Source organism: Capricornis sumatraensis, chromosome 10, assembly GCF_032405125.1.
Source record: "Capricornis sumatraensis isolate serow.1 chromosome 10, serow.2, whole genome shotgun sequence".
In the NCBI taxonomy this organism is placed as follows: Eukaryota; Metazoa; Chordata; class Mammalia; order Artiodactyla; family Bovidae; genus Capricornis; species Capricornis sumatraensis.
The window spans coordinates 11,831,831-11,845,341 of record NC_091078.1 but is presented as its reverse complement, the minus strand read 5'-3'; the positions used below and the strand labels follow the sequence as shown (position 1 = coordinate 11,845,341).

Here is a 13,511-nt window from a genome sequence, read left to right as displayed (position 1 = left end):
ATTATAAAACAAGCCTGAAACATCTTGTGCCAGAGAACAAGAACGTGCTCAAAGAATGAGGGGATGTGGAGAAAAGACAGAGAAGGGACTTCCCTGGTGGACCAGTGGTTAAGAATCTGCCTTCCAATGCAGGGGACTTGTCCTGGGTGAGGGAACTATGATCCCACGTGTCACAAGCAGCCAAGCCTGTGAGCCACCATAAGGGAAAAGCCGAACACTGCAACTAAGATTGGACACAGTCTTAGTTGAATGAATGAATAAACAAACAGAGAAGGAAGCTTGAAGTGGTTTCCACTGGCCATAGGGGTAACCCACTAAGTAGGACAGGATGCCGTGGGAGAGATAGGGGGGGAGAGATGGGGGGGGGGGGATAGAGAGAGAGAGAGAGTGTGTGTGTGTAAAGGAAAAAACAAGTATCACTACAGTGGTGAAGCCTAGAGACACCACCTTAGTCAAATGATCAAAGTGAACATCCTTAGTAATAAGTCATATCAAGCCAAGTCCCAGTCAACAGGATACAACAAGAAAAGGCAGCTTCGGCCTGTGAAAGTCCTGCCTAAGATGAAAAACTCATCCACCCATGAAAGAAAGAAAGAAAGTGAAGTCGCTCAGTCGCGTCCGACTCTTAGCAACCCCATGGACTGCATGCAGCCTACCAGACTCCTCCGTTCATGGGATTTTCCAGGCAAGAGTACTGGAGTGGGGTGCCATTTCCTTCTCCAGGGGATATTCCCAACCCAGGGATGGAAGCCGGGTCTCTCACACTGCGGGCAGATGCTTTGCTGTCCAAGCCACCTGGGAAGCCCCAACCATGAGGACCAGACAAATCCAGACAGAGAGACTACCTAGAAAATAACTAACCTGTAATCTTCCAAAGCATGAAGATCACACAGGTTACAGCCTGGGGAACTGTTCCAGGTTGAAGGAGATCAAAGAGACACAACAAGTAAACACAGCGCTTTGTTCCAAACAAGCTCCTTTTCCTGTTAAAGACACTATTAAGGCAACAACTGGCAGACCTTGACCAGGGTCTGACGGTTGGATGGTGGTACGTAGCAACATTAATGCCTGATGGGTTACTGTGAAACGGGAGAAGATCCTTGCTGGTAACAAGTACACATTTACGTGCTATGGGGCGATGGGACATCAGGCTGGCAACTTAAGAAAAAAGAGAAAAACTCTTTATACTGTACTCGCAGCTATTCTGTAAGCCCGCAGCAGTTTCACAATTTAAAAAATTTTTGCAAATGGAAGAAACCTAGTGCTAACAAGTGAGTTCAGATAGTTATATATCCGGTTTGTGTCAATCAAACTGTAACAGTCCTCCTTTAACTGAGGAACCATAAATGCTTCTGATGGGGAAGGGGCTCTGCTTAAATCAGACCTCTGCCGCAGTGCTAGGAGGACACTCTGCCTCCTCCTGGGACTTTCTTCCAACCCAAAAGGTCCAACCATCTACAGACACAGAGCGTATCAGTCCTTGCCATGGCCCTGCAGCCCAAGCAGCTTCAGACCATAAACTACAAGAGAAGGGGCACTGGCCACACCACCCATAGCAAGCGGTGTTCTGAGTGGCCTGCTCCTCACACCTCTGTCAATGCGAAACAAGAGCTGAGCAGAGGGAAGAAACTGACTCCTAATGCAGAGAGCAGCAAGAGAAACAGGACACACTCCCACCCCCAAACCACGATGGAAACGGTGCCACCTCGTACTTGCAAAGAGATTTAATGTTTCCAAGCTTCTCTCCATCTATAATTTCACACAAAATCCATACAAAGAAGCTATAGACCCTCAGGCTCTCAAACTAAGTCAAATTCCTGTTACCCAGCACACATACCACAGAGCACCTCCTTCTTAGCCCTGGCAACACTCATAATGATACAGAGTGTGTGTGATTATTTGATTAACATTTGTATCCTCCATCACACTGCAGAGTCCAGGACCACAAGGGTTCAGTGTTTGCTCACAGATAGCCCAATTCCTCACAAAAAGCAGACACCAGAAATACTTGCTAAGTAATCACACGGACGCGTAGGTGGTGGATAAGCAGGTGGTAAGTGGACAGACGCATAGATAGATGGCGGGTGATAGGTGGGCGGGTAGGTAGATGGATGGATGGATGGTGAGTGGGTGGGTGGGTGAAATAGCAGGTGGGTAGATGAGTAGGTGGAGGGGGGCTGGTAATCGGACTGTGAGTGGGTGGATGCCTGACCTTCATCTGCTCCCGCTGCCCAGCCCGGTTGTACCTGCTGCTGCTGGGCCCGGAGGTCGCCAATTTCCTTCTGGTCCTCCTCATGGAGCCGCTTCATGTCCTCCCATGACTGCTGGAGCAGGTTGCGTTCCCGTAGCAGCTGTCCATTCTCCCGCCTCAGCATATCCACGTCATCCTTCAGCTGGGTCTGGTCGCTCAGGAGCCGGCTGTGGAGTGTGCTGAAATGCCCCCAACAACAGTGAGCCCAGCCAGCCTCCAACTCCCACCAAGGTATCACCTTCTCCTCCACCAGGTCCCAACACCCCCAATACACCAGACAGGCCACTCAAACCCTGGTGTCAGCCACATGCCATTAAGACCCAAACCATTTTTTAGCAACCTGACACTAAAATGGTATATGTGTGGCCAAGGAAAGCAGATAACCCCCTAGCTGGTAGGGACCCAGCACCTTCAATACTGAGGGCTTGGGCCAGTGTCAGCAGGTGGGCAGGCAGATGCCCTCGGAGGGGCCCCAGGAGAACAAAGGGGAAGATGCCCCATTGGCCTCTGTGGACCAGAAGCCCAGCAATCTGCCTGGCTCACGCATTCAACCACTTTCCTACCGACCATGCTTCGGAAGCTGACCGTGGATGCGGTATGAAAACTGAGGTCCAAAACCACACAGCTACTAGGTGAAGGCCCACTGCTTGCTAGACAGCAAAGACAGAACCAGAAGCCCAGGCTCTGGGTCCAGAAATAAAGACTGGCAAGAGGCAGCAGCGGGGAGCCCCAGGCACTCACTGGTAGAAGTCCGTCTCCTTGGCCACCTCCTCGCACCTCCTCAGGGCGTTGGTGTGCTGGCTCTGCAGACTCTGCAGGTCCGACATGGCCCGCACACACTGGATCTTCAGCCTCTCGTAGTCTGGGTTCAGCCTGTGGTAGGGCCTGGCCCCGACAGCAAACAGCCAGTGAACGCGGCGCTCGGGATCACCACGACAAGGACGTCTCTCCCTGAAGAGCCATGTCCTAGGTCACTCCAGCCTAGCGGTTCCCAAACACCGGCCACCTCCACACCACCACATCTACCTGGTGCCCTGCTAAGCCCAGACGTCCTGGCCACACCCAGACAGACGGAATCAGAACCCCCAGGACGGAGGGCCCCTATTGCTTATCTCCCTGGGTGGGTCTGGAGAGCTGGGAGGTGCTCTGGATCTCTGGGAGCCTCCAGGAGGCCACGCAACCAGCCTGTACATCGGTCTACCAAGTCCCTGTGACGAAGCTCCTCCTCTCCTAAGAGCAGGGATTCTCAATCCTGGGTGCATAATGAAAGACCAAGGCCCAGACCAATTACATCAGCATCCCTGAGGGCAGGACTCAGACATGGGGATTTTTTTTTTTTTTTTAAACCCCCTCAAGGGATTCCAATGTGCAGCCAAGATTGAGAAAAACAGCCAGAAGCAGGAGTTCTCAAAGTGAGGTTCCCAGACCTGCAGCGTTGTAATCACCTGGGAATTTGTCAGAAGTGCATATTCTCAGGCCAGCCCCAGACCTCCGAAATCAGACACTCAGGAGGGAGGAAGGGATGGCCAGCAATCTGTGCTTTAACAAGCCCTTGTGGGTGGTCCTGGTGTAGCTCCCGTCTGGTACCCCCTGCTCTAGGGGGCATCAGCAGCCTCATATAGAAGGGCTAGTCTCTGTGTAGCCACTCCTCGCCTTGGTGACACGAAAGCGGCTAAGGCCAGCTCACACTCACGCCCAGCCCTCAAGCTGTCTGACCAAGAGACACGTCTTCATAAAAGCCACCAAGCAAAACCTTCCTTGGGGTGAGGCACATACCCCTGATGCTTTCAAAGGAAACAGATTAAACCGAGCCTGCTCCCGCCTCCCTCAGAACCCTGCCAGAATCTCCCCAACCCTTCCTTGCTATCTACCTCTTAATCCCAACAAAAGAAGCAGCCAAAGGTGTTCTTCAAAATAACAAAAAGTCAGGTGGGACCAACCCTTTTTAAAGTATGTATGTGGCGGGAAACAACTAACAGGTCGACAAACCACATAAAGATCTACTCAACAACGAAGCAGGCTAGGGTTCCCAGCAGACAGCAGCGCCCCTGCACAGAGAAACACGATGCGTGTGGACGCACAGGTCAGTCAAGGCTCAGCGACAGGGTGACTGGGGCAGGGGATGCCGCGGCATCAAGGCGGTGCCCTCGTCCAGCAGGGGGAGGTGCATGGTCCCCACCTCTTGTCAAAGGTGGTCCCGTGGGTGGCAAAGGCCAGGCGCTTCCGCAGCTCGTTCCTCTCCCGGGTCATCAGCCGCAGCTGAATGGAGAGGTTCTCCACCTTCTCATTCACCTGCCGGTCGCTGAGCACAGGCGGTGGGGATGGCGCCTTCCCGGTGGTGCCTGCAGGAGGAAGGTGACAAAGTGAACTTGCTTTTGCCCAGCCCCCACCAGCAGCCAGGTGCCATTCTGGGCTCTCAGCTGGCCTTCACTCCTCACACCCACCTTCCCAGGTGGGTCCGGTTACAACCCTCTTTCCCAGATGACACCCCCAAGTCAGAGAGCAAGAGGCAAGGCAGGGACCAGAGCCCAGGCAGACTGGCTCCAGCATCCGCTCCCGGGGCCCTGGCTGAGGACGCCGGGGCCCCCCTCTCTCTCCCCAGCCTGGCTTTGGCACCTCCAGGATGGCCCAGCCTCATCTTTGCATCTTTGCCTGCTCTGCTACCACCAGCTGTCACCTTCCTCTGGGCAAAGAGTCCGGCCTAAGCCCTGAACAGAGTGGAAGACACAGCCTGAAGAGGAAGGCACGGTTGCAATCCAGAGAGGGTGGCAGAGAACAGAGGCAGCCCGTTCCTAAGCTGGGCCCATGGGCCGTGTTCTGTTCTTCCCTGATCAGGGCTGGACAGTCTGCATGGCTCCCCCTCTTCCAAGCTGCCCAACTGCTTGAGGACCTGCTCCACCAGCCCAGATATGCAGCTTGGAGGAGGTGCAGGGACAGCTGCCCATGGCCAAAGGGTGCAGGGAAGTCCCAGGGCCTCTGGCGGCCCAGCCCACAGCAGGGCCTCATCACGTATCCCCAGGACTAGACATGTTCTGAGAAGGAAACCCCACGCCGTATGCCGTTACTTAGGAAAAGTGGCCACCACCAACACCTCTGGTGAGACCCCAATCTGTTTCTAGGAAGAATGCACCTCACTCAAATGTCCCAGAAAAAGAGACAAATCCATGGTACTGGTATACTTGTATATTTAAGTATATACTTGCATATTTATATATTATATATTTATATATATATACTTTTATATTTAAGTATCTCTACCTCTCATGGATCCTCAGTGGGGTAAGCAAAACCCACAGCAGTCACCCCAGCTCATGGATGGGATCCAGAAGCTGACTCACCCCAGGAACACAGTATCTGGGTCCCCAGGAGCCCTGTAATATGCAAAGGGCAAGACACATGTCCTCTGACTCAGTGTCTCCTGACCACTGCCCCTCGGCTGACCCTTGTCGGCAGATCTGTTCATGTAAACCAAGTGTCCCCCAAAACGGGGACTCAGGTGTGACCTTGCGTCTTCTGGGAGTGCCGGGGAGGATGGAAAGCTTGACACTGTGGGCAACAAGGCAGGCCACGGTCCGAGGCAGGAGACTTCACCGTTACCCAGTATCAGCACCCCAACTACCGAATCTACTACCCCTCGAAATGCATGTTATTTTAAAGCCAGCACCACCATAACATCAGGATTTCTGTGCTCAGACCAGAACTCTGGGGCCAGAATATCTCTAAGGTGGGGTCCAGGACCACCACCAATGAGCATCGTCCTCGCTGCAGGGGTTCTACTCTGCAGTGGGAGGAGCCTTCCCTCACCCTTCTCCAAAGACCCTGGATCCTCACCCTTGTCCCCAGGGCTTCTGGAAGACAGGCTGGGTACAGCTCTGTGCAGCTATGTGACTTGACGTCTTCCTCTCTGCAAATGAAGGCACTTCTACCAGCTCTAGTCCTGACTGTTTTCTGATTTGCACTAACTTACCTGGCTCTCTGACACACGGGGCTGCCTCTGGATATGTGCCTGATACTCCTTCCAGAGAAGCCCACAACTCACTCAGCCTCTAACCAACCCAGGGGCACGCGATCTGTGTAAGACTGACGAACCCAAGACAGGGGATGAATAGACTAAACAGACTCCGACTCGGCTCGGAAAAGAAGGATTTCAATGTAAACCATCACAATCAACCCACACAACAGCCACCAACACAGATGTCCCGGGCATTCATTTAATCTTCCCAACAACCTTGGAGGTGATAAGAATATTATCATCTCCATTTTACAGGTGGGAAGGCAGGCCAAGCAAGGTCAAGGAATTGACACAAACAGCAAGTGATGCCCCGGATGAGAGCCCAGCCATCTGTCTTCAGAGCACATGCTCTTTGCTGCAGTCCGAGCCTTGCAGCCCCACAAAGACAACTGTGAGTAGCATTCATGTATGCCTGGCAGTTTCTAAGACGCTTTTCATACATTATCCCATCCCATCCCCTTAAGGAAGATACTGCTGTGATTCCCGTTTTACAGAACAGGAAACAAAACCTTATCAAGCTTAAATAATGGGTCCAGGTCACCAAGCCAGTAAATGACAGCATGGCATATAGAGTGCCCTTTGCCTGACCCCAGTGCCCAGGGCCTCAACCTAAAGGTTCTTAAATGTTTTGATCCTAGGACCTTCTTTATACTTAAAAATGACTGAGGACTCCAAAGAGCTTTTATTTATATGGTTATGCCTAATAACATCTACCAGATTAGAAATTTCAAAAGTATTTTTAAATATTTAGTAATTTTAAAATTACCAGACTTGTTACATATTCACATAAGATGTCTTTTGTAAAAAACTAAGTACCCTCTCCATCACAAAACACAGTGAGAAGAATGGCACTGCTCTGGGTCTCTGTGACGCTGTTTGATGTCTGGCTTAACGGAGTCAGCTACAGTCTCACACGTGTGCAGCATCGCGGATGGAATCTTTAGAAAACTCCACTCCACAGTGGAGTTTGTGTGAGGACGAGCGTGCAAAAGGCAAGAGACACCTTAGTAGCATCACAAAAACAGTTCTGACTGCACTGGCTCCCTGCAAGGACCTCAGGGACACCAGACCATGCTTTGAGAATGACCTGACCTATGGTCAAGTTCAAAAAAAAAAATCAGAGAAACATCATATCTCAATTTCAAAACTGAAAAGCACCAGCGGCCCCAAAAACCTGCCTCCGGAGAGATAAAGAATTCTCACCCATTTTAAAAGTGAACCAACAGAAAGACGCAGTCCTCAGCCTTTGCGGAGAGAGAAGCTGCAGCACCACAGAAGTAGGGGTCAGACCTGTCACCACACACAGCCGCCGCCTCCTGTCTGTCTCCAGCAGGAGGCGGCCACTGGCCCTGCAGCTGGAAAGGACCCGGGGCAGCTGGTCATGGAGACAATGACGTGAGCGCTGTCATTCGCTGGGGGCAGCCTAGGTACTGGGTTCCATGCTAAATGCACCTGGGTCCTCACCTCATTGACCCCAGGGTACTCTCCCAAGTACATGCTGTGATCACCGCGTGAGAAACTGACATCTAGCAAGACTGCACAGCTAGGAAACGTGCAGACACCCACACAGACCCGGCTCCGGCTCCAGACCCAGGGCCTCACTCGCCGTGCTGCAGTCTCCCAGCAGGACTGGCTTCCTGGTTCCCTTCCCCTGCCCTGAAGGCTTGCGCATACGTGAAACACACAGAAAGGAACGTCACCCAGGCCTGTGAATCCATGAGATGGCAGGCTGACGTAGGGAAACTGCTGCCTGGATGCTCCGGTCCTTTCACAATAAGGAGGCAAGAGGGCAGAGGAGGACCACAGGGGACCTCAAGAAAAATCCCAAGATGGGCTAAGCCAGGAAGTCCCAAAATAAACAGCAAGCGTTGCCGAAAACCTTTTCCATACCCATCCAATTCAAAATAAAGTTTTCCCCTTCTACTTGCATCTCCGGGCTGAAAAACGTTTTGAGAATGATGCAGTCCTTTCAAGAAAACGGTTGCTGGAATCCTCTAAGTAGCTAGAGCACTGTTTGAGTTCTAGCACAGTGAGGGAGCTCCCTACTTCACAGCAAAGCCCATCTAATCTCCCCCCAGACAATTACTCTGTGAACCAAGCCAAGATCTTTATTTCTCCCACCGACCCTAGATCTACCCCTAAGGCCACAAGGTACAACTGTAATTTCTCTTCTATACCACAAACAGGCAAGCATTTGAAGACAACTGCCAAGTCCCTTTATCATTACCAGAATGGCTAAATTTTTAAAAAAAGTGACACCACCAAACACTGGCAAGGATGCAGAGAAACTAGGATTTTCAAACACTGCTGGTGGGGCTATGAAATCATACAGCCACTTCTGTCAAAGAAAACACTTTGACAGTCTTTTATAAAGTTAAACATGCACTTACCATACCACCCAGTAATCCCCCTCCTAGATATTTACACAAGAGAAATGAAAATTTATGTTCACACAAAAGCTAGCACATAACAGTTTATAGCAGCTGTTGAATGGATAAATGACAGTGTTATTATATTCATATAATGGAACACATCTCAGCAATAAAAAGGCTCTGACTATCACACAAACTGCCGGTACACACAAGGGCAACAAGGGCAGAGGGAATGGGGAACCTTGAACGCACTAAGCTGAGTGGAAGAAGCCAGACTCAAAAGGCCACACACCGTATAATTCCATTTATATGACATCTGGAAAAAGGCAAAACTACCGAGGCAGGAGAGAGATCAGTGGTTGACGAGGGTTAGAGGGAGTGGAGGCAAGAAAGGCTGACCACAAAGTCACAGAAGGGAATTCTTCAGGGTAGGGCGATCGCTCTGTGTCTTAATTGTGGCACTGGTTAAATGACTAATGTGTTTGTCAAAACTCATCAAACTATACACTAAAAAGGATAAATTTTACTGTGCATACCTCAATGAACATGACTTGAAAAAAAAAAAAAAAAAACAAGTTTTGATATTAAAAAAAAAAAAAAAACTCATGGTGCCCTAAAACTGAAGCAACCATTCCAGGAGAGGTGTGGCTTGTCACCCCCACCCCCATCAGTCACTGTGCTTTTAGGAAACAGTTTAAAGAAGCAAAATTAAAACTAATGTCAAGTGAGTTGTCCACAGAAGCCTCAAACTCTCTTTGCGCAGTTGTTCTTTTGGATTCAAATGCAAAACTGTCCACTCTCCCCCACCGCTTCACTCCTTCCTCTTTCCAGATCTGGAACCCACTTGAAAAGAAAGCAGGGGACCTCTCTGCGGGTCAACATTTGGCGCTTCCACTGCTGAGGCCAGGGTTCAATCGCAATAGGGAAACTGAGTCAAGGCTATGGTTTTTCCAGTGGTCACGTACGGATGTGAGAGTTGGACTAAAGAAAGCTGAGCACCAAAGAACTGATGCTTTTGAACTGTGGTGTTAGAGAAGACTCTTGAGAGTTCCTTGAACTGTGAGGAGAACCAACCAGTCCATCCTAAAGGAGATTAGTCCTGGTGTTCACTGGAAGGACTGATGCTGAAGCTGAAACTCCAATACTTTGACCACCTCATGCGAAGAGCTGACTCATTGGAAAAGACCCTGATGCTGGGAAAGATTGAAGGCGGGAGGAGAAGGGGACGACAGAGGATGAGATGGTTGGATGGCATCACCGACTCAATGGACATGAGTTTGGGTAAACTCCGAAAGTTGGTGATGGGAGGCCTGGTGTGCTGCAGTCCATGGGGTCACAAAGAGTCGGACACGACTGAGCGACTGAACTGAGCTGAGGGAAACTGAGCCTGCAAACTGAGCAGCACGGCTAAAATAAATAAATAAATATTAAAAAATAAAAATTTAGGGCAGATTTTCTTTTTCCTTTTTATGTCCAGGGTAAGATTCTGGGGTTAAGCAATTTGGACTGGACTAAAATGGCCCCAAAAGGAGTGCTAAAAGATGCCAGGAAAGCTGGCATGGGCCCTGGAGTTTAGAGAAAGTCATCACTCTTCCGGGCCTTGGTGTGAGAGGGGGCACCGGCGAGGGAAGCACAGCCTGCTGGCCATCATGAGTCTGGGCCCCTCCTCCTCCTGACTCGTGTTGCCTCCTCTGTGGACCACTGAGGCTCAGTGAGAGCCTGGCAGCTGATAGTCTTCTTGGTTATAAGCTCCTATGTCACACCACAGCCGACCCTGAAGGCCATCCCTCAAGTCTTATTTACAGCTAGACAGGTCACAGCTCCGCTTCTGAGCCCTGGTGACCTGTGGTACCAGAAGCCAAGGAGAATATAGGCACTGGCCAAAGGTGGGCGGGTGGAATGGGGATGTCCAGGTGAACTGCTCAGCCTCCTTCAGACCCTGACCATCAGGAGCAAAGCAAAGCAAGAGAACATGGTCACCACCAGCCTCAGCGAGCAAAACCAAGCCATCCTCATCTCCAGCCCAGAAGAGCCAGCGCCACTGGGGAAGACACAATTCCACCCACAAAAGCAGCTCAGCTTCACAGAGCTTGTTAGAAACACTCATTTCCGGCCCCACCAAGACCTACCAAGTCAGGAACCCTGGTGGGGAAGCCAACAGCCACCTCCAGGTAAATCTGATTCCCCATAAAGTGTGAGAACCTCTGGTGTGAACCGAAGTTGCACTGGCTGCCCAGAGTGGTTTTCCAATCCCTTGACCTTTTGGCCGTCCAGGATCCACTACATTGAAAAGCATCTGACATCCAGGGGATGCTTGGTCAGCACAGGACTGCAGCTGGGCTCCCCGTGGACTTGGAGAGGAAGGAGGTGAGATTCCAGGGCAGCAGCAGCCGCCTCGCCCAGCTCCCAGATCTGCCAGATCAGCGACTTGCTCTCAAATCCTTGACTCGGGGTCAGTCTGCAGAAACCCGAATCAAGACAGACAGCGAGGGCCTGTTGCTCCCAGGCTGCTCCTGCATCCAGAACGCCATTCCTGGAAGACCCCACTCAAGGGCCACCTCCTCCCTAGAGCTTCCCGACACCCCTCATTAGACACAGCTACTCCTTCCCCTTGGTTTCCTTGCTCGGTCAGTCACTTCCCTCTTTAGGGCTATGGCCCACATGGTGGTGTGCCCCACCAAGTTCCCATGTTGAAGTCCTTACCTCCCCAGATGTGGTGTTAGGAGGTGGGGCCTTTGGGAGCTGATCAGGTCATGAGGGTGGAGCCCACATGAATGGGATTAGTGGCCTTATTAAGGAGACCCTAGAAAGCTCTTCCCTTTCCTGCCATGTGAGGTTACAAGGGGAAGGCACCATCTGTGAACCAGGAAGTGCCTCCCCAACCCAGGACACTGACTCTGCCTTGACCTTGACTCACAAGCTTCCCGGGATGGTGAGAAATGCATGTGTGCTGTTCCTGAACTGCCCAGTCTAGGCTCTGTGACCGCCTGGGCAGACTAAGACAGCTGGCTAGCCTGTAAAACCTGGAGCCAGGTCCTCTGTGATCCCTGTCAGTGTGGAGCACAGGCTTCACGGGGACAAGTCACTCCCATCACTTCATCAGAAGTGAAGTGAAGTCACTCAATCGTGTCTGACTCTGTGTGACGCTATGGACTCCAGGCCACCAGGCGTCTCTGTCCGTGGGATTATTCTGGCAAGAATACTGGAGTGGGTTGCCACTTCCTTCTCCAGGGAATCTTTCCAACCCAGGGATCAAAACCAGGTCCCCTACATTCAGACAGATTCTTTACCATGTGAGCCACTAGGGAAGCCTGTCCATCTGATAAACTGAGAGAAAAACAGGCACTGGGTCCAAAAGGACCAGAGAAGGAAGGGTCAGAGGGCACAGGGTCAAGGTGCAACCCTGCCTCGATCCTCATTCACCCCACTATCCTTTCAACCGGAAGCTGGACTTTAAAGGAATCCTTGCTGGGATAGTAAGGAAGCCCTCCAGCTCTTTTTCCTGCCAATAAACCAGGATATCTCTCTCTTTAAGAAGAAAGCTCCCCTGTTACTTTAATTTGTATGAAATTTAAGGCTCATTTTATAAATGTCGCCCCCAAATCTCTCTTCTTCTGAAAACTTCTCATTACCCAAGATGAGGGGGCGGAAAAAGGCACCTGAGAAATGAGGTCAGGATGAATGGGGAGGAAAAAATATGATTGCCTGAAAAGAGTGTGCCTCCCCTGGGCAGATCCATGGGGCCTACTTAAATAACAGTCCAGCTACTTAAATGACAGGCCACATGGGGTGGGGAAAGCCTCAAAGAAGCCACATGTGCTCAGCTGATGAAAACTGTCTAGAAAGATATGGCAACATTTCAGTCTGTTGGTATGTTGTTAGCAGGGTGAGGCTGGAAAGCTAAAATGGACAGACTACCTGAGGACCTAATGGAAGCTGGGAAGAGGTGAGCGACAGCCAGGTACCAGCTGTTACAGGGAAAATGCTATACCCAAGATTCTACCTACCAATTTTCTCTTAGCTGTGTATAACTTGCTCTTTTCCCAAACATTCTTGGTTAGGGAGATATAAGCGGGAAAGTGAAAATGATATTTTTATTATTATAAGACCTTGCCTTTCCTTAGGTTCATGGAGAAAGACCATAACAAACAAAAGCAGCCAGTCTCCATCTGACTCATCAGCCCCTCAGCCAGGGCCATGGTGCGCCTAAGACAGCCAGGAAAGCAGGTGCTCTGCCCATCGTTAGGTGCGGCTGAGCCAGGAGAATTCCTCCTGAAGGTGCTGCAGTGGGCCATGGCTGACTCTCCGTTCATTCCATTCCAAGGGACTGGTCCAAGCTGGCCACAGACATTCCAGTGCCCTTGCCTGGGACCAGACTAGGTCAGCTCATCTCCAAACAAGAGGGCTGTTAAAAGTGGATGCTGAGACCCGTCCTCAGAGCTTTTGAAGCCCAAGAACCTGCATTTCTATCATCTATCTGGGTGCTGCTGGTCCAAGGACCACACTGCATGAGCAGTGGTTTGGGCACAGACAAGAGACAGGGGCTGGGGACTGTGCTGAAGACCTTCTGGGAAAGTCTTCTTTGCCCATCAGGAGACACAAGAAGAGATGACCTCCTTCATCCTCTGGGCCACTAGTGATGATAGAGACGTTCTTTTATCTGCTCTATCTACCACAGTAGCCACTAGCCACAGGTGCTATAGAACACTTGCAATGTGGCTAGTGTGTCTACTGAAACTAGCGATTTAAATTTCATTTCACATTAATTCACTGGAATTTAAATAGCCACATGTGGCCAGCGGTTCCCACAGTGAGCACTGTAGCCCTGGACGCTGTCAGGTCCAGATGTGACGGCTGCCCCTGCCATCAGTGTGAG

General features: G+C 50.9%; 1 protein-coding gene across 1 annotated transcript in view; it reads right to left on the bottom strand.

Annotated features, from left to right (window-relative positions):
- Positions 1 to 13,511, bottom strand: part of DLG5 (discs large MAGUK scaffold protein 5) — a 120,110-nt gene that overhangs the window by 54,761 nt on the left and 51,838 nt on the right. The window contains exons 3-5 of the mRNA XM_068981793.1: positions 4,431 to 4,593; positions 2,993 to 3,136; positions 2,247 to 2,430 (exon numbers count right to left, since the gene is read on the bottom strand). Coding sequence (XP_068837894.1) covers positions 2,247 to 2,430; positions 2,993 to 3,136; positions 4,431 to 4,593 — 491 coding nt within the window. The remainder of the gene's footprint in view (positions 1 to 2,246; positions 2,431 to 2,992; positions 3,137 to 4,430; positions 4,594 to 13,511) is intronic.